Genomic DNA, 26,295 nt, shown 5'->3' with positions numbered 1-26,295 from the left:
CGACGTGTCAGCTTAATGTGGGAGGAAAGCCTGAAGTGATGCAGGACTCAGACGTTTACCACTTCGGTGAAAACCACGAGCACGGGTATGGTGCTGACAAACCTAGAAACATAATCGGGGCGAACCGGGATTCGAACCCACAATCATAGGTTTCTGGCGTGTCCAAGGGACACATTGTTAGGGCAACTCACTCACTCACTCACTCACTCACTCACTCACTCACTCAGCCGTTGTTAGCCGTTGTAGGGCAGTTTGTTTGCTGATGAAGCAGTGAAGTGTGCAGGCATGTGGCACTGAGTGGAAGAACCCTGCATGTCTGGCAACAGTAAATCTCACGGCATGTCTCGAGCGATGCCCCAGAACATACCATGTTTCAAAAGCCTTTCATAAACCAGACATGGCTGAAGTTAAATCATTTTACATGCGTTACACTTGTGGAATCATCAATTAGAATTTTAACAACAAGCCCTTTTAGAGATATATCTTGGACTTTAGAGATATATCTTGGACCATGATTCTAGGCTCAAGATGGCAGCAGAGCAGGGGGATGGGCATGATGGAATGGTTGGGTGGGGATGATGGAAGGGTGGGTTGGAAGTGGAGATGATGAAAGGATGGGGTGTGGATGATTGAAGGATGGGGTAGGGATGATTGAAGGGTGGGGTAGGGATGATTGAAGGGTGGGTTGGGGATGATTAAAGGTGGGGTAGGGATGATTGAAGGGTAGGGATGATGGATGGGTGGGGTGGAGATGATTGAAGGGTGGGGATTATATAAGTGTGGGGTAGGGATGATTGAAGGGTGGGGTGGGGATGATGGAAGGGTGGGGTGGGGATGATGGATGGGTGGGGAGGACATGATGGAAGGGTGGGGAGGACATGATGGAAGGGTGGGGTGGGGATGATGAAAGGGTGGGGTGGGGATGATGGAAGGGTGGGGTGGAAGGGTGGGGTGGGGATGATGGAAGGGTGGGGTGGGGATGATGGAAGGGTGGGGTGGAAGGGTGGGGTGGGGATGATGGATGGGTGGGGTGGGGATGATGGAAGGGTGGGGTGGGGATGATGGAAGGGTGGGGTGGGGATGTGGAAGGGTGGGGTGGGAATGATGGATGGGTGGGGAGGACATGATGGAAGGGTGGGGTGGGGATGATGGAAGGGTGGGGTGGGGATGATGGAAGGGTGGGGTGGAAGGGTGGGGTGGGGATGATGGAAAGGTTGGTGGGGAAGGGTGGGGTGGAGATGATGGAAGGGTGGGTTGGGAAGGGTGGTGTGGAGATGATGGAAGGGTGGTGTGGGAAGGGTGGGGTGGAGATGATGGAAGGGTGGGGTGGGGAAGGGTGGGGTGGGGATGATGGAAGGGTGGGGTGGGGATGATGGAAGGGTGGGGTGGAAGGGTGGGGTGGGGATGGTGGAAGGGTGGGGTGGGGATGATGGAAGGGTGGGGTGGAAGGGTGGGGTGGGGATGATGGAAGGGTGGGGTGGGGATGATGGAAAGGTTGGTGGGGAAGGGTGGGGTGGAGATGATGGAAGGGTGGGTTGGGAAGGGTGGTGTGGAGATGATGGAAGGGTGGGGTGGGAAGGGTGGGGTGGAGATGATGGAAGGGTGGGGTGGGGAAGGGTGGGGTTGGGAAGGGTAGGGTGGAGATGATGGAAGGGTAGGGTGGAGATGATGGAAGGGTGGGGTAGGGATGATGGAAGGTGGGGTGGGGATGATGGACGGGTGGGGTAGGGATGATGGACGGGTGGGGTAGGGATGATGGACGGGTGGGGTAGGGATGATGGAAGGGTGGGGTGGGAATGATGGACGGGTGGGGTAGGGATGATGGAAGGGTGGGGTGGGAATGATGGAAGGTGTGGTGGGGATGATGGAAGGGTGGGGTGGAAGGGTGGGGTGGGGATGATGGAAGGGTGGGGTGGGAAGGGTGGGATAGGGATGATTGAAGGTAGGGGTGGTGATGATGGAAGGGTGGGGTGGGGATGATGGAAGGGTGGTGTGGGGATGATGGATGGGTGGGGAGGAAATGGACGGGTGGGGATGATGGAAGGTGGGGTGGGGATGATGGAAGGTGGGGTGGAGATGATGGAAGGTGGGGTGGGGATGATGGATGGGTTGGGAGGAAATGATGGAAGGGTGGTTTGGGGTTGGGGATGATGGAAGGGTGGGTTTGTGTGAAGTAAGGGTGGGGTGAGGTTGATAGAGGTGAGGTGAAATGGGGTTTAACGTCACATCCAAGATTATTGCACTTATATAGCGACGTGTGTCTGTGAGTGTGTGTTTGTGTGTGTTGTGTGTGTGTGTGTTTAACATGATTACCCTACTCAGACACAGTATACTGACTCCGAGCCAACCAGTCCTTGTTTTAGCCCTGTAATGCCGAGCGCCAGACAGGGTAACAACAAATACCATCTTATAACGTCTTTTGGTATGACGCAGCCTGGGATCAAACCCCAGACCTTACGCTCTCCAGGTGGATGCTCTTCCGCCATACCACGGGGATGGTCAGGGTTGATAGAAGTGGTTGGGGTGATAAAGGGATAGTGATGATTCAAAAGGGGGGGGGTTGTTGGGGATGATGGAGAGATGGGATTGGGGTGATGAGGATTTGTACTCAAGTAGGCAGGACAGGCAAGAGTAAAGTGGCATGAGAGTCGCGTGTCGGGCACATGAACTCTTCTTCTCCCAAAACCTGAGAAAGTGATTAACACAGAGATTAATATGCGAGCACATGTGTCAGAAGTCTTGTATTTCCAGAGCGAGAGTTTTGTAAAACCAGTATGACACACATATGAGTGTAATAATTACTGTATAACTCATTATTTCTTAATCCTTTTGAGCTCCCCTTTACAAAAAAATGTTCTGATCGCCTACAATGTCAACAATCTATGATGTTGTTTCAAATGTGACGTTCTTCCGTCCTTACAATAAGACTTGAATGATGGCAACAAGGCTGTTGGGATGACAGAAGCAATGCACTGGTGCATCAGAAGTGATATTTGCACTTGTGCACATCATTTTTATAAACTCGGTTATTTCTAACCCTGTGGGTAATAAACATGAATGTGAACACCACACAATGTTATCAGACAACCATCAACTGGAGTTTTATACTCTGTTTAATACTTAGGAAGCCTGTATTAGTTACTGGTATCAAAACGAGTGATCACTATTGCCATGATATTTCAAATTAATATGACAGGCACTTCCTGAGAGTACCCACTCTCCTTCTGACTGTCGTAGTCTATGGTCATCTGCAGTGATCTAAAGCAACCTGTAGCGATCTGGCTCCCAAGTAGAAGCCATCAACTCACACCCTCTGCACACTCCGACTCAACAATGGCAGCAATTGATAGTGGTCAAACAAGTCAACAGTCAGAGGTCTTTGGGGGAATGGCCATCAACTGGTGCCAAACTGAGAACTCAACTTCATTAGCTGGACGGAATGGCCTAAATGATAGTCTTCTTGCTGCTTAGAAACTTGCTTGTCCAATAAAAGCTGACTGGATGTGGCTGTCGACTAGCAACCTCAACATGAAGTCTGCTGGATGTAGGAAGCTGGGTGAGAGAGGGAGGGAGGAGGGGGGAGGTTGTGTAGAGGTTGTGTGGAGGTTTTATTCAGGTTGTGTGGAGGTTTTATTGAGGTTGTGTAGAGGTTTTATTGAGGTTGTCTGGAGGTTTTATTGAGGTGTGGAGGTTTTATTAAGGTTGTGTGGAGGTTTTATTGAGATTGTGTGGAGGTTTTATTGAGGTTGTGTGGAGGTTGTATTGAGGTGTGGAGGTTGTGTAGAGGTTGTGTGAAGGTTTTTATTGAGGTTGTGAGGAGGTTGTATTGAGGTGGCGAGGTTGTGTAGAGGTTTTATTGAGGTAAAATGTATTGAGGTTGTGTGGAGGTTGTATGGAGGTTGTCTTGAGGTTGTGTGGAGGTTTTATTGAGCTGTGGAGGTTTTATTGAGATTGTGTGGAGATTTTATTGAGGTTGTCTGGAGGTTTTATTGAGGTGTGGAGGTTTTATTGAGGTTGTGTGGAGGTTTTATTGAGGTTGTGTGGAGGTTTTATTGAGATTGTGTGGAGGTTTTATTGAGGTGTGGAGGTTTTATTGAGATTGTGTGGAGGTTTTATTGAGGTTGTGTGGAGGTTGTATTGAGGTGTGGAGGTTGTGTAGAGGTTGTGTGAAGGTTTTTATTGAGGTTGTGAGGAGGTTGTATTGAGGTGGCGAGGTTGTGTAGAGGTTTTATTGAGGTAAAATGTATTGAGGTTGTGTGGAGGTTGTCTTGAGGTTGTGTGGAGGTTTTATTGAGCTGTGGAGGTTTTATTGAGATTGTGTGGAGATTTTATTGAGGTTGTCTGGAGGTTTTATTGAGATTGTGTGGAGGTTTTATTGAGGTTGTGTGGAGGTTGTATTGAGGTGGCGAGGTTGTGAAGAGGTTGTGTGAAGGTTTTTATTGAGGTTGTGAGGAGGTTGTATTGAGGTGGCGAGGTTGTGTAGAGGTTTTATTGAGGTAAAATGTATTGAGGTTGTGTGGAGGTTGTATGGAGGTTGTATAGAGGTTGTGTGGAGGTTGTATGAAGGTTGTATAGAGGTTGTATGAAGGTTCTATGGAGGTTGTAAGGAGGTTGTATAGAGGTTGTGTGGAGGTTGTGTGGAGGTTGTATGAAGGTTGTATAAAGGTTGTATTGAGGTTGTATGCAGGTTGTGTAGAGGTTGTATGAAGGTTGTTTTGAGGTTGTATGGAGGTTGTGTAGAGGTTGTATGGAGGTTGTATAGCGGTTGTGTGGAGGTTGTATGATGGTTGTTTAGAGGTTGTATGAAGGTTGTATTGAGGTTGTATGGAAGTTGTATAGAGGTTGTATGAAGTTTGTATTGAGGTTGTATAGAAGTTGTATGGAGGTTGTGTGGAGGTTGTGTAGAGGTTGTATGGATATCTGCAGATAGAGGGTAGGTGCGAACTTAGATACACTGAGAGCTGAGGCAGAGATGCTTCCACACTCACTCACTGGCTGGCTGGCTGGGCAATGGTCACAAGTGGGCACAGAACACTACCACCATTCTGTCATAGTTGATCCATTTTCAATTAAGATATTTACTTCACAAGCTCCACCAAGCTGTAGGTATCAGGCGACAGTGATAATCGTGGCCAAGATTTGATGGTGGAAACAGACATTATAAGGAATTGCTGTGTCTGAGTTCGGGAGATTCATCGTCTTTGTTTTACCAGAAACAGTGATAGAAAACTAACCCGCAATCAATACCAGCTGAATAGCCATGCTCCTAATACCATATGATTTCTGCCTACTATAAAGCACTCACATAAGCTATGAGGGAACTGCCTTGATCACAGCCCTTGTTGGCACTGGCGCCTATGTCCAGCGCCGAGCCAAACATCTAACTCACCAGTCCTCTGATGACTAGCATTACTTAACACAGATACAACCTCAGCTGTGGATTACCGTATTCGACGTAATAAGACCCCACTCTAATAAGCGCCCACTGCGATATTTGCTAATATATTGGCAAGTGAACGATCCCAGTTAGCACCCCTTCCGATTGATCAATGTACACAAGACCTATTTATTCGTGTATAATACGCACTCGTGTGTTATATGCACTCTTAATTATGGGCAATTAAATTCTGGAAAAATATATCTGTCGTATATAAACAGTCAGGCCGTCAGCATAAACCACAAAATTTATCTTTCAACTCTGTTTTTTCCACCAAAATTATATTCTAATAAGAGCCCCCTATTTCTAATTTTGATAGCGCCATGGGCGCTTATTACGTCGAATACGGTACCAGCTTCTGTTTGATGGGGAGGAAGACTCTCCTTACATAGGGTGCAAGGCGCCACTGCCAACACAGTGCTCTGATATCTAACCTTTGAGATATGCTGTGTAGAGAACAGTGCTGAAGAACCATTATTTCATGTTCTTTCAAGTTGCTTCAGAGATGAAGTCAATGTAGTTGAGTGATGTAAACTTGACACTGAAGTGTTGAATGTCATTAAGTGTGTTTCAGTGTGTAGCATCCACACATGCCTAATTGACTTCCTTATTCAAAGTGAAGAGGGAGATATGTACGGAAGTCTTTTAGGGCCATTTTTTTTTTTCTTGAAATTTCAAGACACTAAAATTGAAATTTCAAGATACAAAGTTGAAATTTCAAGATGCTAACTTGAAATTTCAAGATAATAAGTTGAAATTTTATGTCAATGTCTAGAAATTTCAACTTATTATCTTTAAATTTTAACTTATTATCTTTAAATTTTAACTTATTTTCTTGAAATTTCAACTTAGTATCTTAAAAATTTCAGGATAATAGTTGAAATTTCAAGTTTCTAAGTTGAAATTTCGAGTTATTATCTTAAAATTTCAAATTCAATTATTATGTTGAAATTTCAACTTAGTATGTATCTTGAAATTTCAACAACAAAATAAAACAACAAATGGCCCTAAAAGGCTTCTTCCATAGGTATGACTTTTTAACTTTTTTTCATTGAAAACAAAAGTGTAAATCTTTATATTTTCCCACCAAGATTATACCAACAGACACAACAGGCACCATCTTCCCTAGGCAAGGGAGTTAACTGACTATAAAAGTCCAGTTTCCACCCTTGCCAAACTAGGCTGGTATTATGGAGTTACATTTAGGCTGGACTAACGGGTCTATGCATAGTCCAATTAAAATCGCGCAACGATATCGAAATCCGGTTCGTAAACTGTCGTGCAGATTACAGTTGATTGCAGGATTTGCAAAGCATGTGCACCACCAACTCGTTGTCAATAGATGTTTTCCAAACCTTTTCATGTTTTTAATCATGGTGCTCACATGATTTGATGCTTTTCGCGATCTAAGACCCGTTTTATCACAATATAGATCTTGATTAACGATCAGATCGTCTTGACTGGGCTCCGCCATTTTGTTCGAAACAAGTGCAAGTGATGGAATCGGATTTGTCCATAGGAGAGGCTCAGAAGGGACATAACTCATAATAACCACTGGTGGCGCTACGATCGAGCCCAGGAATTCCAGCCTAGTTCTGCAAGGGTGGAAACTGGACTTTTAAAGTCAGTTAACTCTCTTGCCTCAGGAAGATGCTTGGCACATACTGAACTTGGCTCTCCAACTCAATGTCAGTTGTAAAGCATGGCTGAAATTTGAAAATTAATTGTTTTGTGTCAATAAAAATTACCGACATGTGTTTTGCAGGAAGTCCCTGTGAGTGTTACTGTTGGATATTGTGAGTGGACATTGATCAACTTCTGAGTGAGTGAGTTTGGGTTTTCACCCATTTTAGCATTAATCCAGTGATATGTTTGTGGCCTTCACACAAAGTACCCACGTAGGCAATGGAACCCAGGCTTTTGGCATGACAAGCAAATGCTTTAACTGCTGGACTACACCTTGCCCTGTTGCAGATCAGAATAGGTGCTTAAAGCACCAGGTGCTTGGTGACTTAGTGTGTGTTGTTTATGTAGCAGGGCGTGGAGTTATCCAACAGATGACATCCTTACCTTGTCAGCTTGCTGACGGAGTTAACCTCTTTGGTCATGTGGACATGGCGTCCGACCTCTGATCAGAAGGTCCGTCGTTCGAATCCCATCACGGGACTTGGAAATTTTATGGCCGCTACATTTAACACACCACTCAGCAATATTCCATGCTGTCAGGGTATGTTGACACATCATCAACCATGTCACCAAGCCTGACCACCGGGTCCGTCACCAAGCCTGACCACCGGATCTGTTAAGTCGCCTCTTACGACCAGCAGAGGTTCTTAGGGACCAGGGGGCACGGGTGGCCCAGTCGTCTAAGGCGCCGCGATTCACTGTGTAGAGTTGTGTCCCTTGGACATGCCAGAAACCTATGATCGTGGGTTCGATCCCGGTTCACCCGATTATGTTTCTAGGTTTGTCAGCACCATACCCATGCTCGTGGGTTTCACCGAAGTGGTAAACGTCCGAGACCTGTATCACTTCGGGCTTTCCTCCAACATTAAGCTGACACGCCGCGATATAACTGAAATACTGTTAAACCCAACTCACCCACTCCAAGGGACTAAATCTAGCCTGGTATTCCCACTGGTGTTGTAAGAGCTGACTGTCAGTTGGAGGTCACATTGTGACACATCACACCCAATGGCGTGGGTATCTACTCAGTGTATGCTTTTCGTTCACCTGGACCAGGAGTGATTATATAGGTATGTGATATATCTGTTATATGCTGACTGTGCCTAAAACAACCTCCACCCAGTCACTCTGATTGGATATTTCTGCTGACTTGGCAGATGACGTTGCCCTTGGAGATGGTGTTCTTGCTGTTTTAACATGTGCACTGACTGTCACCTCAGCCATGTTCACTAGCAAGAGGACGTTACTACTTTCTACTTTCCACATGGAACGCACATCAAGGAAATCCGGCAGTATGTTTTGGGCATGACGATAAGCCAGAAAATATCAGTCTGACATTAAGTGTTCCTTATTGTTTTATATGTTGTCCAGGGTTAGAATATCTGCTGGTCCACCAGACAGATGCCAGTAAACGTTTATCCCCCAACCAGTAATTTCAAATTTGAGGTGGACAAACTGGCTGGTAGAAATATTAGATGTCATTTTTCACTAGATATTTTTTCAAGGGAATAAAAATGCCAAAAAATATTTAAATATTTTGAGACTGATGTTTTGCAATTTTCTGGCATATTTGTGCTGAGACAAGTGATTTTATTAGGCACTGGTCCAATTGGGGATCTGAAAGCACTTTAGTGTATTTTCTGTATTGATTTGAAGTTTTTGTATAGTGATTTATGTTTGGTAAGTCTGTAAGTGTATTCATCATGATGTGATACTTTTGACGAGCCTGCTGGGTCTCCTGGGCCTCCTGAGCCTCCTGGGCCTTTTGGGCCTCCTCTGCCTCCTGAGCCTCCTGGGCCTTTTGGGCCTCCTGAGCCTCTTTGGCCTTTTGTGCCTCCTGTGCCTCATGAGCCTCCTGGGTCTTCTGGGCCTCCCGATCTAGATAAGGCCTTGAATGTGACTCAGAAGTGTGCATGTTTGTTTATCTTTGTTCATTTCTCTGTCAAGTTTGTTGGTTGTAAGACGTACCACTGAGCTGATACATTTCTTTAATGCAAGTGCTCACACGTCTAGAAGCTACCATAAGTCGTATGAAGATAACAGCTGAGTTGCAGTCAAATGTGTGCAGTCTTCCGGCAGTCGATGACTGATCGTCTCGTGGTCGGAGGTTCAAAGCTTCATGTGTATCAAACACAGCAGCATCACTGAGGTGTTCAGCTGATGTGGCAGCCAAGCTTCCAGGCAGCTCAGGAGGGAATCCATCAGTCTGAAAACAGTCAAATCTAAAGTTTCTTTTTTTTATAATTCTTAAAAATTGAATTGAAACATCTTATGACTTCACGCCAGTGGTTTTAGTTGTGTCCCCAGCTGGTTGTGAGTTGCTGTTCAGCTCTGTCACTCACTCATATAAACATATTACTGCTGACTGAAGACTAATGTGATATAAACTATTATTGCTGACTGCAGACTGCAGTCATATAAACATATTACTGATGACTGAAGACTAATGTCATATAAACATATTATTGCTGACTGAAGCCTGCTGTGATATAAACATATTATTGCTGACTACAGACTGCTGTGATATAAACATATTATTGCTGACTACAGACTGCTGTGATATAAACATATTATTGCTGACTGAAGACTGATGTGATATAAACATATTATTGCTGACTACAGACTGCTGTGATATAAACATATTATTGCTGACTACAGACTGCTGTGATATAAACATATTATTGCTGACTACAGACTGCTGTGATATAAACATATTATTGCTGACTACAGACTGCTGTGATATAAACATATTATTGCTGACTACAGACTAATGTGATATAAACTATTATTGCTGACTACAGACTGTTGTGATATAAACATATTATTGCTGACTACAGACTGCTGTGATATAAACATATTATTGCTGACTACAGACTAATGTGATATAAACTATTATTGCTGACTACAGACTGCTGTGATATAAACTATTATTGCTGACTACAGACTGCTGTGATATAAACATATTATTGCTGACTACAGACTAATGTGATATAAACATATTATTGCTGACTACAGACTAATGTGATATAAACTATTATTGCTGACTACAGACTGCTGTGATATAAACATATTATTGCTGACTACAGACTGCTGTCATATAAACATATTATTGCTGACTACAGATTACCGTGAAACATGTCAAAAGTTTATACATATTTATTTAATACCATATAACGGCCCACCTTTTGAAGTCGAGTCGGTTCCACAAAGCTATCGTAGCGCTAAGGTTATCGTAACTCCCATAAGTTAACATAGACTTACGAAAGTCGTTGCGCTAAGATCGCCTTGTGAAACGGGGCCTTGCACAACAATATTTACAGTCTAGTCACAATACCTTCTGACGTAATTAGTGGAATTTTGTTGCAAGATCCACCAGTGAAACAATGCCATTTAACATCAGCCTAGCAACAGGGATGCTGGATTCATCGTGTGTGCATTAGCTCCTCTCAGTGATCTATCACCTCTACACGCAATGTCAATGAAAGAGCCCAAGGATGTTAGGATTCTTTCAATCCATGTCAGTGTAACTTGTTCCCGCAGTACATAGCAGTTGCTTTGGTATAATACAATGTGTAATACAGCTGTATGTTTATTAAATGGGTGATCCCTCAAGGGCGAGTGATAAATATAGAATACTTAATGAGCTCCCTTGTAATACTAGAACTATTCACGAGCTTCATAAAATTGGTATTATACGGGAGGGAGGTAAGCATTTTATTTATTACTTGCTATTTATAACTTGCCCGTGAAGAGATCAATAAACAAACAGCTGCTTATGTACTCCCGGAACACGTTTCACGAACAAATATTGAAAGCTCTCAACATCCCTTGGCTTATTCAACGTCATTGCGTGTGGTGATGATAGTTCACTGAGAGGAGCTTATGCACACTCGATGACCCCAGCAACCTTGTTGCTAGGCTGACGTCATATGGCATTGTTTCGCCGATGGATCTTGCAACAAAATTTCACAAATTACGTTATCGGGTATTATGACGTGATTGTAAACTTTGAGGTGCAAGGCCCCATTCGACAAGGCAATCGTACTGTAGTGCAAGGACAGTCGTTAGGCTAAGTTAAAGTATGTGAGTTGTGATAACCTTAGCGCTACGATAATTTTGTGGAACAGACGCCGGAATTCTGAAGGTGGACCATTGTATGGTATTAAATTCATACGTTTCAACTTTTGACGTGTTTGAAGTATTATCCTGTTATCCTATTATATTATCCTATACTCAGTTAGATTATGCCGTGGATCGTGTAGGTGTCGGCCCATTCACACTCAACAGTATAATTCTAAAAACGTTATAAATGACAAGTAAGAAATAAAATACTAAACTTGTCCCCGTTTAAAACCAATTTTATGAAACTCGTGAATAGTTGCGGTATCTGACTTGCTTTCGCTCAGAACTATTCGCTCGTTTCATAAAATTGGTTTTAAATGGGAGCTCGTTTAGTATTCTATATTTATGGCATTTTCATATTTCGTTATAGTGTGTAAATAGGCAGACATCTACTCAATCCACAGCAAAATCCAATTGAGTTTAACAGAATAATACTTCAAACACATTAAAATTTCACATTTTTATTAAAAAAAAACACACCGGCTTGCCTTTATAATTCAGTGGTCCATTCAAAAAGCTATCATTAAGCTATCGTAGCGCTGAAGTGATCCTAACTCCCATACTTTACACAGACTTATGATTGTCAATGCGCTACGATCGCTTTGTGGAACGAGGCCCTGCAATACATTATGAGCTTACCACACACGTCACAATACCCTATAACGTAATTTGTGAAATTTTGTTGTGGAAACACCGTGGAAACAATGCCATGTGATGTCAGCCTAGCAACGCGGTTGCTTGAGTCATCGAGTGTGCATAAGCTCCTCTCAGTGATCTATCATCTTTATATGCAATAAGACCAGGGGTGTTGAGAGTTTTTAATATTTGTTGACATGTTTCTGCAGTTGATACGCATGCACTTTGGTATGAAACACTGTAATACCAGCTTATTGTTATTAAACAGTGTTATCTTCAATGGGCGCATAATAAATTATTATTACTACAGGTCATGTGATATAAGTATGTTATTTGAATATAGACCGGGGGAAAGGGTGGCCCAGTTGTCTAAGGGGCCACGATTTGCTGTGCAGAGTTGCGTCCCTTGGGCGCGCTAGAAACCTATGATTGTGGGTTTGAATCCTCGTTTGCCCCGATTATGTTTCTAGGTTTGTCAGCACCATACCCATGCTCATGGTAAATGTCTGAGACCTGAATCCTCCCACATTAAGCCTACACACTGTGATATAACTGGAATACTGTTAAAAGTGGTGTTAAACCCAACTCACTCACTCACTTATACAGACCGTGTGATATAAACATGTTATGGCTACAGGTGGGGCAGTAGGGTAGCCGAGGGGTTAAAGTGTTGGCTTGTCTCATTGAAGACCAGGTTTGATTTCCCCACATAGGTACAATGTGTCAAGCCTATTTCTGTTATCCCCACCATGCTATTGCTGGAATATTGCTAAAAGCGGTGTAAATCATCACTCACTCACTTTGAACTATGTCAAGCCATGTCATATAAACACGTTATTACTATGTTTTTAATACAAGCCATGTCATATAAACATGTTGTTACCACAGGCCACTTTGATAAAAATAATTGGATCACTTAGATGAATATGAACCCTACCTAGATCTAGCTATTTGGTGCTGATAGGAATAAGTAGTCGCAAAGTGCTGTAGTCATGAATAGCTTTACAATTATCATCTGCAGCATGAAGAAATATTCATCCCTCTCCCAGTCTCCATTACTAGACTGCCCGTGAAGATTCAGGGTAGAATAGGTCTTCAGCAACCTATGCTTGCCGTAACAGGCGACTATGCTTGTTGTTAGAGGCGACTTACGGGAGCCTGAGGCTCGCTGACTTGGTTGATGCATGTCATCGATCCAAATTGCGTAGATCGATGCTCATGATGTCAATCACTAGATTGTCTAGTCCAGACTCGATTACTTACAGACCGCCGTCATATAGCTGGAATATTGCTGAGTACGTGCAGCGTTAAACAAGAAACAACCAAACATTGCTGGACATTCAAAACTGCATGTTAAGAAAATTGAGTGCAAGTTGTTTTCATATCGACATTTTGGCAGGGAGAAATAGAAGTTGATTGGAACTGACAAAAACAATCTCCACTGTGAACCTCTCCTTGAACCTAATTGTTCTGAAGATAATTCAATATTAACATTCCTCACTTATCTTCCTGCAGACTGTACTGATACAACAAGCCAAGCTATAACCCCTTTCAACTTAGGGCAGCTGTTTGTGTTCGTAATAAAGTTTTCCAATATTTCTATTTGTGATGTATTTGTCTTGGGATTATTTCCATAATGGTGTTATTCACCAGGAGAAAAGAAATATGACTTTTCTAAATACTTTTGTTGATGTTAGATGAGTTGGTTATTACTGTAATATTGGTTGTATGGTGGTGGCTGCCCAAGGCGGACCGGTTCACAGAATGACCCCAGCTCATTCTTGATGCCAAATTTGGGTTCTCCAGTTTTAAGGAAATGATATTGGAAAATCTGCCATGTTCTATGGTGTTCTTGTCCATGTGAGAGCTAAAACAACACAACCTTGCACTGATTGGATTCCTTCTACCCTTTGTCAGTCTCCAAACTTTCCAATTGCAAATATGTTTTTTTTTTGCTTCAAATGGTTGAGATGGTTTCCTGATAGGGCTTGCCAGATTGTGTAAGATGTATCTGGAGGAAATTGCTGTGCATGTTATTGTAGCTAGACACAAGGAGGTTAGGTAAACTGGTTCTGTGCATGTTATTGTAGCTAGACACAAGGAGGCCAGGAACCTGGTTCTGTGCAGGTTATTGTAGCTGGACAGGAGGTCAAGAACCTGGAGAACGAGGTCATTGGCAGGATCTGTGCAGGTCATTGTAGCTAGACACGAGGGGGTCAGGATCCAGGAGAACTTGGTCAAGGGAAGGTTCTGTGCAGGCCATTGTAGCTAGACACACGGGGGTCAGGATCCAGCACAACTAGGTCAATGTCAGGATCTGTACAGGCCATTGTAGCTATACATAAGGGGGTCAGGATCCAGTACAAATAGGTCAATGTCAGGATCTGTACAGGTTATTGTAGCTAGACACCAGGGGGTCAGGATCTAGCACAACTTGGCCAAGGGCAGGATCTGTGCAGGCCATTGTAGCTAGAAACGAGTGTGTCAGGATCCAGGACAACTTGGTCAATGTCAGGATCTTTGCAGGCCATTGTAGCTAGACACCAGGGGTCAGGATCCAGCACAACTAGGTCAAGGGCAGGATCTGTGCAGGCCATTGTAGCTAGACACAAGGAAGTCAGGATCTAGCACAACTAGGTCAAGGGCAGGATCTGTGCAGGCCATTGTAGCTAGACACGAGTGTGTCAGGATCCAGGACAACTTGGTCAATGTCAGGATCTGTGCAGGCCATTGTAGCTAGACACCAGGGGGTCAGGATCCAGCACAACTTTGTCAAGGGCAGGATCTGGGCAGGCCATTGTAGCTAGACATGAGGGGGTCAGGATCCAGCACAACTTGGTCAATGTCAGGATCTGTGCAGGCCATTGTAGCTAGACACCAGGGGGTCAGGATCCAGCACAACTTTGTCAAGGGCAGGATCTGGGCAGGCCATTGTAGCTAGACATGAGGGGGTCAGGATCCAGCACAACTTGGTCAATGTCAGGATCTGTGCAGGCCATTGTAGCTAGACACCAGGGGGTCAGGATCCAGCACAACTTTGTCAAGGGCAGGATCTGGGCAGGCCATTGTAGCTAGACATGAGGGGGTCAGGATCCAGCACAACTTGGTCAATGTCAGGATCTGTGCAGGCCATTGTAGCTAGACACCAGGGGGTCAGGATCCAGCACAATAGTCATTTATTTCATAGGTTTGTAAAAAGAATTTATTGTTGGATTTATGTGTGCAATAAACAAACCTCTGTGTTTGCAATAAGACCATTTCATTGGTTGACATAGTTTTCATGTGTGTTTTTTCCCTGCTACATATTTCTATCTTGACACAGCAGGGCTTGAATCTCCTGCCTCCTGTACATCCTCCATACCACTTCAGTATCAGGCAGCAGTAGACAGTATTTATGGAGTTGTCTTGTATTGGTAGCACTCAGTCTCTGGCTAAAATATATTTCTTCTTTGATGTAATTCATATTGACAGATTTATATATGCAATTCAAGTGAAATGTCGTGGACATAATAAAAGTTTTAGTTCTCTGGATGCTTCCAGAATTGAATTGCGTTTATTAGAAACCACACCACCCAGTGTAGAGGACAGATACAATTAGTGGTGGACACAGTCAGTGGCGACACAGATTGATGCAACTTGGTGACGACAGTGTACAGCACTTCTTGTTTATGATCACACAATAATCCATCGGCAATATTGTCTTTAAGAGTCATATGGTTTTCTGTTGTAACTTGATCTGATTCAATTCCTGGTCTGATTCAGTATGGTCTAGTCTGATTCAGTATGATTCTAGTCAGGTTCAGTATGTTTCTAGTCAGATTCAGTATGGTTCTAGTCTGATTCAGTATGGTTCTAGTCAGATTCAGTATGGTTCTAGTCTGATTCAGTATGGTTCTAGTCAGGTTCAGTATGGTTCTAGTCTGATTCAGTATGGTTCTAGTCAGGTTCTAGTCAGATTCAGTATGGTTCTAGTCAGATTCAGTATGGTTCTAGTCAGATTCAGTATGGTTCTAGTCAGACTCAGTATGGTTCTAGTCTGATTCAGTATGGTTCTAGTCAGGTTCAGTATGGTTCTAGTCAGATTCAGTATGGTTCTAGTCTGATTCAGTATGGTTCTAGTCAGGTTCTAGTCTGATTCAGTATGGTTCTAGTCAGATTAAGTATGGTTCTAGTCAGATTCAGTATGGTTCTAGTATGATTCAGTATGGTTCTAGTCTGATTCAGTATGGTTCTAGTCAGATTCAGTATGGTTGTAGTCAGATTCAGTATGGTTGTAGTCAGATTCAGTATGGTTCTAGTCAGATTCAGTATGGTTGTAGTCAGATTCAGTATGGTTCTAGTCTGATTCAGTATGGTTGTAGTCAGATTCAGTATGGTTCTAGTCAGATTCAGTATGGTTCTAGTCTGATTCAGTATGGTTCTAGTCAGGTTCTAGTCAGATTCAGTATGGTTCTAGTCAGATTCAGTATGGTTCTAGTCAGATTCAGTATGGTTCTAGTCAGGTTCAGTATGGTTCTAGTCTGATTCAGTATGGTTCTAGTCAGATTCAGTATGTTTCTAGTCAGATTCAGTATGGTTCTAGTCAGATTCAGTATGGTTCTAGTCAGACTCAGTATGGTTCTAGTCTGATTCAGTATGGTTCTAGTCAGGTTCAGTATGGTTCTAGTCAGATTCAGTATGGTTCTAGTCAGATTCAGTATGGTTCTAGTCTGATTCAGTATGGTTCTAGTCAGGTTCTAGTTTGATTCAGTATGGTTCTAGTCAGATTCAGTATGGTTCTAGTCAGATTCAGTATGGTTCTAGTCTGATCCAGTATGGTTCTAGTCAGATTCAGTATGGTTCTAGTCAGATTCAGTATGGTTGTAGTCAGATTCAGTATGGTTCTAGTCAGATTCAGTATGGTTCTAGTCTGATTCAGTATGGTTCTAGTCAGGTTCTAGTCAGATTCAGTATGGTTGTAGTCAGATTCAGTATGGTTCTAGTCAGATTCAGTATGGTTCTAGTCTGATTCAGTATGGTTCTAGTCTGATTCAGTATGGTTCTAGTCAGATTCAGTATGGTTGTAGTCAGATTCAGTATGGTTCTAGTCAGATTCAGTATGGTTCTAGTCTGATTCAGTATGGTTCTAGTCTGATTCAGTATGGTTCTAGTCAGATTCAGTATGGTTCTAGTCAGATTCAGTTGGTGATAGGCTCTAAATGATGCTCTAGTCTGAAGCTTGCTGTGTGGCTTGCTGTCAAACAGGGTGATTCTTACTTTTCTCAGATGTTGGAGAAACTGAACAGTGTTGAACATATTAATTACAGGTGTGCAGGACAATAACAGGTGGGAATATTAGGACAATAATTACAGGTGGGCAGATTAAGACATTTACAGGTAGACAAATTAGGACAAATATTACAGGTAGGCAGATTAGGACAGTAATTATAGGTAGGCATGTTAGAATAGTTATTACATGTTGCAGGTTAGGATAATACTTACAGGTGGGCAGATTAGGGCAATAATTACAGGTGGGCAGATTTAGACAGTAATTGCAGGTAGGCATATTAGGACAATATTTACAGGTAGACTTATAAGGACATTTACAGGTGGGCAGACTAGGAAATTTACAGGTAAGCAGATCAAGACAATACGTACAGGTAAGCAGGTTAGGACAATCATCATGAGGACAAAAATTACAGGTGGGTCAGTTATTATGAGGTGTAAGAAGGAGAGAATCAATGAGATACTCACCAATATGGCAAGCTTGTGGTAATGACAATACAATGTGCTCAACTTTTGTCACGTCTTTCATTAAGCATCAAACTAACAAAATCATTGCACTTCCTTCTGAGTAACTCCTATTCCAATCCTACTCTGTTCTTTATTTAATGATATTGACATAAAGTTATCACATTATAATATTTGTGATTTTCCATATCATTGCAGTCTGTAGTTTATCATCTGATGTAACCAAATGCCAGACACTCAATTTTCAGGGTATACGGACAATATTTACCTTCTAGATTTGTGATTTTACATAGAAAAATTCAACTGTATAGAAATAGGATTGGAAAGGGTGTGAAATTGGCAGGTTCTTGTGAAGATGAAAAACCAGATTAAATCTCATTCAAGATCTTTGTATAAAAGTGTCAGTAATGTTCAGAGCAAGGCTCTACATTGTCAAGTTTGGGCATGGCCTCATTCTAATTCGGACGTATTAAGTGGCAAGGGAATCTATTCTGCATGTATTCCTCTTCTATGTGAGCACAGGACTGGGTTTCATTTTTTTCATTACTTTGAGTAGGAGAGATTTAGTTTGAACTGTTTTGACCAGCAATTGGATGTGGTTGTCATGACGATCATATTGAAAATCGTTTTTAGCTTTGTCAAAATTTTCTCAAATTTGAAAAAAGATGGAGTACATGAGCTGTAAGAGAGCAAGGCGGTGATCAATGCAAGGCTTGATCAGTCACGGGGAGCTAATGGCATGGACCCCGATGTCACAACTTAATTCAGAAGTAGATTGTGTTGATGGTAGATTAACAGGTTCACCGACTTTGTCTTTACACCGATCTGTGAAATCAACACATGACCTGTGACCTGTATAAAGAGAGGTCAGTCTTCCTCTCATTCTGCACTTTTACATATGGCTTTCGGTTGGTCATGTTTTTTTTTGCGTTTTTTTTGTAGTTGTTTAATGCTGCACTCAGCAATATTCCAGCTACATGACGGCGGTCTGTAAATAATTGGGTCTGGACCGGACAATTCAGTGATTGACAACATGAGGATCGATCCACGCAATTGGGATCGATGACATGCATCAACCATGTTAGTGAGCCTGACCACCCGATCTTGTTAGTTGCCTCTTACGACAAGCATAGTCGCCTTTAAGGGCAAGCATGGGTTGCTGAAGACCTATTCTACCCCGGATCTTCACGGGCCTACTGTTCATGTTGGAAGTACAAGACAAGAAGTACAAGACAATTAAAACAGATCTTGACACCACGTGCTAGCTATGTATTGGGTGGGTACATTAAAGTTTGCCTGGTCCAGTTCTGAACACACTATTGGCCATTGGATTGCCTGATCCAGATCTGAACTCACTGTTGGCCATGGGTTTGCATGGTCCAGACCTGAACTCACTGTTGGCCATGGGTTTGACTGATCCAGATCTGAACTCAATGTTGGCCATGGGTTTGGAGGATCTAGATCTGAACACACTTTTGGCCACGGTTTTGCATTGTCCAGACCTGAACTCTATGTTGGCCATGGGTTTGACTGATCCAGATCTGAACTCACTGTTGGCCATGGGTTTGACTGATCCAGATCTGAACTCACTGTTGGCCATGGGTTTGGCGGATCTAGATCTGAACACACTTTTGGCCATGGTTTTGCATGGTCCAGACCTGAACTCACTGTTGGCCATGGGTTTGGCTGATCCAGATCTGAACTCACTGTTGGCCATCGGTTTGACTGATCCAGATCTGAACTCACTGTTGGCCATGGGTTTGGCTGATCCAGATTCGAACACTGTTGGCCATCGGTTTGACTGATCCAGATCTTAACTCACTGTTGGCCATGGGTTTGTCTGATCCAGATCTGAACTCAGTATTGTGACCATATTTTACTTGATCATGGATGATGAGTAAGATGGATGTTAACATGCTATTTCTTGATGAATGTTGAATACAGCAGAGCAGACTGTGAGTGAGTGAGTTAGTATGGTTTTACGCTGCTTTTAGCCATATTCCAGCAATATCATGACGGGGGACACCAGAAGTGGGCTTCACACAATGTACCCATGTGGGGAATCAAACCTGGCTGTTAGGTGTGACGGGTGAACACTTTAACCATAATGCTACCCTACCGCCCCGCGGAGAGATTGTGGTGTCATTTCCATTTGGGGCTGATTTCATAAGTAGTTGTGTGGAAACATGCCCAGTGAGCTGGCCAGAAGATTTATCAGGATAAGACACCATTGCTTCCCCATCAACTTGAAAGGAGCCCATGCCATCAGAGCCAAGTATGTGAGGATTGGTTGACCTTCACACTGATCTACACGTTTTGATACTTCGCTGAAAATTTTACTCTTTGGGTCTGCAAATTACATCCAAGTTTTTGTTGTCAAGATTATTTAAGAAACACCCAAGTTGCATCTCGAATTAAAAGCCATCTATCAAAATTGTGACAGCATCATTAAAATTATAAATAGCTAGGAAATGAATTGTTAAGAAACATGAATTTCTGACCCCGAGGTAACATTGTACTCAGCTGCTGCAGTAGATGGTGATGTGAGGAAACGTCACAGCGATGGAGTTGTACATGTTCCTGACATCTGAATGGTCTCTGAGGACTTGTGTTCCACTCAGAGGAGGTAGCTGTTAAATGTTGTCAATTGTTGGCTTGTTATTATTTTTAAGTTCGACGGGTTGAGAATCAATCATAAGCTGATGTGCAAACAGTGTTAAGGCATGTTTCAGATTCTTGCAAATTGTTGTCCATTAACTCTCAGTCAGCTGTCAATCATAACCATCCTCTATAATTAATTCCCTTGTTAAAAAAACAAATTGTTCAATTTAACATTTAACCATACTGATTCATCGTCTGGGGAATTCCCTCTCAGTAGTCAAGGATTATCTCCTTGTGGGGTGTACAGGGAGAGGGATAGCTCCTCAGTAGTCCATGATTATCTCCTTGTGGGTGTACGAGGGGAGGGATAGCTCCTCAGTAGTCCATGATTATCTCCTTTTTGGGTGTACGAGAGGAGGGCTAGCTCCTCAGTAGTCCATGATTATCTCCTTGTGGGTGTACGAGGGGAGGGATAGCTCCTCAGTAGTCCATGATTATCTCCTTGTGGGGTGTACGAGGGGAGGGATAGCTCCTCAGTAGTCCATGATTATCTCCTTGTGGGTGTACGAGGGGAGGGATAGCTCCTCAGTAGTCCATGATTATCTCCTTTTTGGGTGTACGAGAGGAGGGATAGCTCCTCAGTAGTCCATGATTATCTCCTTGTGGGTGTACGAGGGGAGGGATAGCTCCTCAGTAGTCCATGATTATCTCCTTGTGGGTGTACGAGGGGAGGAATAGCTCCTCAGTAGTCCATGATTATCTCCTTGTGGGTGTACGAGGGAAGGGATTGCTCCTCAGTAGTCCATGATTATCTCCTTGTGGGGTGTCCGAGGGGAGGGATTGCTCCTCAGTTGTCCATGATTATCTCCTTGTGGGGTTTACGAGGGGAGGGATAGCTCCTCAGTAGTCCATGATTATCTCCTTGTGGGGTGTATGAGGGGAGGAATAGCTCCTCAGTAGTCCATGATTATCTCCTTGTGGGTGTACGAGAGGAGGAATAGCTCCTCAGTAGTCCATGATTATCACCTTTTTAGTTGTACGAGGAGGGATAGCTCCTCAGTAGTCCATGATTATCTCCTTGTGTGGTGTACGAGGGGAGGGATAGCTCCTCAGTAATCCATGATTATCTCCTTGTGCGTGTACGAGGGGAGGGATAGCTCCTAAGTAATCCATGATTATCTCCTTGTGGGTGTACGAGGGGAGGGATAGCTCCTCAGTAATCCATGATTATCTCCTTGTGGGTGTACGAGAGGAGGGAGGAAAGGTCTTCCTTATTTCGTGAATGTCTTCTTTTGTATTCACCTTGAGTGAGGCTTAATTTGCAACACCATGAGGCCGGCTTATTTTGTTAAAATTGTACTCCAATGAAGTGAATTTTTGCTCATGGTATCACCCTCTAGTTTGCCCTGACTACATGGTAAAACAACATTCCTCCAATGTCACTGTGTTACAATGATGTATTTCTCGACCTCAGTATAAAGACCAACCAAGACAGGTGGTTCAACAAAGTAGACATCTGATGGAAGCCTCATCTCGTCATGTGATTGATGAATATGTTGTTTGGATTTTGTCCGGGGTATGGAAAGTAGATACTGCTTTATCTTGCACTGACAAGATACAATTACACTTTCAAATTACCTCTCACAGATGGATCAATGGATACAGATTCAGTCACACCAGCACTTGACTAAGATTGATACTTGTGTCAGATGCAAGTAGTCTGTGACTGCCTAAAACAGGAGGGATAATACACTAAGGATAAAAGGGAGAGACAACAGGAGGGATAAAAGATTATGTTTAAACATTAGTGATAAAATGAAGAGAAAACAGGAGGGATAAAAGATTATGTTTAAACATTAGTGATAAAATGAAGAGAAAACAGGAGGGATAAAAAAAGAGGTTTAAACATTGGGATAAAATGAAGAGAAAACAGGTGGGATAAAAGAAGAGGTTTAAACATTGGGGATAAAATGAAGAGAAAAGAGTAGGGATAAAAGAGGAGGTTTAAACATTAGGGATAAAATGAAGAGAAAAGAGTAGGGATAAAAGAAGAGGTTTAAACATTTGGATAAAATGAAGAGAAATGAGTAGGGATAAAAGAGGAGGTTTAAACATTAGGGATAAAATGAAGAGAAAAGAGGAGGGATAAAAGAAGAGGTTTAAACATTGGGATAAAATGAAGAGAAAAGAGTAGGGATAAAAGAGGAGGTTTAAACATTAGGGATAAAATGAAGAGAAAACAGGTGGGATAAAAGAGGAGGTTTAAACATTGGGGATAAAATGAAGAGAAAAGAGGAAGGATAAAAGAGGAGGTTTAAACATTAGGGATACAATGAAGAGAAAACAGGAGGGATAAAAGAGGATGTTTAAATATTAGGGATAAAATGAAGAGAAAACAGGAGGGATAAAAGAGGATGTTTAAACATTAGGGATAAAATGAAGAGAAAACAGGAGGGATAAAAGAGGATGTTTAAACATTAGGGATAAAATGAAGAGAAAACAGGAGGGATAAAAGAGGAGGTTTAAACATTAGGGATTAAATGAAGAGAAAAGAGTAGGGATAAAAGAGGAGGTTTAAACATTAGGGATAAAATGAAGAGAAAAGGAAGGATAAAAGAGGAGGTTTAAACATTAGGGATAAAATGAAGAGAAAACAGGAGGGATAAAAGAGGAGGTTTAAACATTGGGATAAAATGAAGAGAAAAGAGGAAGGATAAAAGAAGAGGTTTAAACATTAGGGATACAATGAAGAGAAAAGAGGAAGGATAAAAGAGGAGGTTTAAACATTAGGGATAAAATGAAGAGAAAACAGGAGTGATAAAAGAAGAGGTTTAAACATTGGGATAAAATGAAGAGAAAAGAGGAGGGATAAAAGAAGAGGTTTAAACATTTGGATAAAATGAAGAGAAAAGAGTAGGGATAAAAGAGGATGTTTAAACATTAGGGATAAAATGAAGAGAAAACAGGAGGGATAAAAGAGGAGGTTTAAACATTAGGGATAAAATGAAGAGAAAACAGGAGTGATAAAAGAGGAGGTTTAAACATTAGGGATAAAATGAAGAGAAAACAGGAGGTTTAAACATTGGGGATAAAATGAAGAGAAAACGGGATAGATAAAAGAGGAGGTTTAGATTTTAAGGATAAAATGAAGAGAAAACAGGAAGTATAAAAGAAGATGTTTAAATATTGGGGATAAAATGAAGAGAAAACAGGAGGGATAAAACAAGAGGTAAGACACCAGATTCTTTATTGCTATGACAGATTAACTAAAGTATTATGAAAGAATCAAGTTGTCCTTAACTTCTTTTGAGTAGTATAGTTGTTTTGTAGCATAGAAATCATGTTGAGCTGTGCTGAACAATGAGAACAATATTTACCATTGCAGCAGATAAAAAAAAATCCAGATTTGTAAATCTATCAATTACAAAGAAGAAATTCCGTGTAGATTACATCCAGACCAGTCCTGATTCTTGCTTTTTTATATGTGAAACCAATATTCCTCGTCGCAGATAATAAAAAGAATATATTTGCAAATATGTCAATGACAAAGAACAAATACAGATTAATATAAGCCTCCTATGCAGATAGGATATCCTATAGAAATGTGCAAAAAGCTATTGGTGTGGCCTTACGGCAAGATACTATCTGTAGGACAACTTCTTCCAGGGGCTTGCTGATTTAACATGTTGGCAATGACTCAAGGATGTCGCTGAAGTTGTAAACATTCAATGCGGGTCTTCATGTCGGACCAGATAGGAGGGAGACATAATAAAATACACCGGGGACGAGTTGCACGTTCAAGTTGACGGAACTCGTCTACAAAGGTCACTGTAAAAATTGATAACTCCGTCTGGAGGGCCTATTAGTCGGTCGTGAAGAGGCGACAAAATTGTGTCGCGGAAGTTTGAAATAATGGCCGGTAGGACATACTCGAAGAATCGTTATTTTTTTAGCATGGGAAGAGGAGGGGAAACAGGAAGTGGGGTGAAAGTGTCAGGCCGTGATTGGCGTGAAGATACCTAGACTTGACATGAAGAGGCGTGGACTTGATGCTATTGTTAGGAGGTGCTAGTTGGCTGGGTTTGAATGTTGCATAATGGGAAGACCGATCTTGGTGCGTCCTTGTCTACACTTTAAGAAGATGACTTGGGTAGAAGTTGACGATCAAGCATCACATGCAACATAGTTTCTGTTTTTTGTCAACTGTGTTTTTGTGACTGAAAGGTAGGATAAGGTTCCTATTTTCCTAAGGCGCTGCGATTCGCTGTGCAGAGTTACGTCCCTTGGGCACGCCAGAAACCTATGATTGTTGGTTCAAATCCCGGTTTGTCCCGATTATGTTTCTAGGTTTGTCAGCACCATACCCGTGCTCGTAGGTTTCACCGAAGTGGTAAACGTCTAAGACCTGCAACACTTTGGGCTTTCCTCCTACGTGAAGCTGACACGCCGCGATATAACAGGAATACTCTTAAAAGTGGCGTTTAACCCAACTCACTCACTTATTTAGTGGGTCACAAGTCCATACAAACATACAGTTGTTGAAATGAACAAAGTCTAGTTCTCATTCATGAACACTCATCAGATAACCTGCATAATGCTGAGTAAAGGTTTTGTAAGGTTTTGTATTATCCAGATCTTGTGGGCCAAACAGTGCCCTTATCCTTTGAATTTGAATTTTGAATAACTATTAAACATTGAAAAAAGTATTTTTTATTGAAGAAAATAGAATATTTTAAGAACTCTTGATTTAGAAAAAATTGAAACTGAATAAAATTTCATCTCTTCGACTGTTACTTATATAAAGATTACTAAAAGGCCTCCTTTAGATGCCATTTTTGTTACAGAAGAAGTGAGTTTATTATTTCCCTTTTGTGCATTATAAAATGTGATGTTTCATAGTTTCCCTAGTACCAAGTTAATATAACAGTGTCTGTTTAATATTTCCCGCAATCATTCGGCGTGTCCCCTCTAATTATAAGCCCCCTCAGAAGAGACCTATATATATATACCGGGTAGGAGGGGTTGGGGTTGGTCAGTGCCGGAGAGATTGGTCTTGCGATTGTGTTATAGATTTCCGTCTCCCCCCTATTTTTATGTAACATTTTCATGACCCTTTCTCCCTGTGATAAATGACCTGTCCTTGACCTTGAATAATGTTCAAATTTTTAATTTCTATATTTCTGTTCCTAAAAATAGAAATGTGTCTTTTTTCATGTCCTCCCCCCCCCCCCCCCCAAGGCTGTGATCAGTGTGTCATTTTTTTATGGCCACCCCCACCCTTCTCTTTAGTGTCACCCCACCCCCTCCCCTATGATAAAGGTGGGGGGTGGTTGGGTAGCCTAGTGGTTAAAGTGTTCGCTCGTCACGCGAAAGACCCAGGTTCGATTCCCGACATGGGTACAATGTGGGAAGCCAATTTCTGGTGTCCCCCGCCAGGATATTGCTGGAATATTGCTAAAAGCGGCATAAAATCAAACTCACTCACTCACTCACTATGATAAAAGAACCAGTCCTGATACGTTTTGAAATACAAGATTTGTAATAAAAATGGGACTTATTGGAGGTCATAGATGTGTAGCAGTAAGACAAAGAAGAAAGTAGTACAGCAGGTCTTGTAGGCCTGGAAGCAAGCAATATCTGCGTGATCATGTCACGAGGCAACACAGAAGAGGCCCTCCATTCTCCATCATGTGCATGCTGCTTACTGTTCTACTGTACGACCGATGCCGGCTCCAGGCCTAATGCCAGTAAGCACTGTATCTGCAGCGGGGTGAGATTGCCATTTCCCTCCTAGTGTAAACATATGAGGAAATCCATAGTGTGATGACATTCAGTCAATGAAGGAAGCCCCGTGGCAAGAAGTTAATATGTATTCGAGGGTTTAGATCAGTCAAATGCCAGATCTGGAAAACAAGACTCCTACCGAAAGACGACAGATTTTTATTCCGAGCCAACGAACATAACACAGATCCTTGAGATCCTGTATGTCGTACACTGTTTCGGAAACATAGTGGAAGGTTAATCTGAGGATTTAATGAAGTGTCTGTTACCCAGGAAGGAGATATTTTAGCAATTTGTTTCTG

General features: G+C 42.3%; 1 protein-coding gene across 1 annotated transcript; it reads left to right on the top strand.

Annotated features, from left to right (window-relative positions):
* Positions 1-14,824: 14,824 nt before the first annotated feature.
* On the top strand, positions 14,825-17,083 carry LOC139477818 (dynein heavy chain-like). The gene is made up of 4 exons (XM_071260232.1): positions 14,825-14,948; positions 15,644-15,831; positions 16,306-16,614; positions 16,811-17,083. The coding sequence occupies exons 1-4, from the start codon at positions 14,825-14,827 to the stop codon at positions 17,081-17,083; spliced, it is 894 nt and encodes a 297-aa protein (XP_071116333.1).
* The last annotated feature ends 9,212 nt before the right edge of the window (positions 17,084-26,295 follow it).

This window comes from Haliotis cracherodii, unplaced genomic scaffold, assembly GCF_022045235.1.
Source record: "Haliotis cracherodii isolate W230 unplaced genomic scaffold, xgHalCrac1.p SCAF_36, whole genome shotgun sequence".
Classification (NCBI taxonomy): domain Eukaryota; kingdom Metazoa; phylum Mollusca; class Gastropoda; order Lepetellida; family Haliotidae; genus Haliotis; species Haliotis cracherodii.
This window is presented reverse-complemented; position numbering and strand designations above follow the sequence as displayed.

What these genes read in the sequence shown, in the direction of transcription:
- LOC139477818 (XM_071260232.1), top strand. Translation starts at nt 14,825, where the DNA reads ATGAGGGGGTCAGGATCCAGCACAACTTGGTCAATGTCAGGATCTGTG. An exon ending in CAGGATCTGGGCAGGCCATT is followed by an intron (nt 14,949 to 15,643) that starts GTAGCTAGACAT and finishes GGTCTGATTCAG; the next exon opens with TATGGTCTAGTCTGATTCAG. An exon ending in TTCAGTATGGTTCTAGTCAG is followed by an intron (nt 16,615 to 16,810) that starts GTTCTAGTTTGA and finishes GTATGGTTCTAG; the next exon opens with TCAGGTTCTAGTCAGATTCA.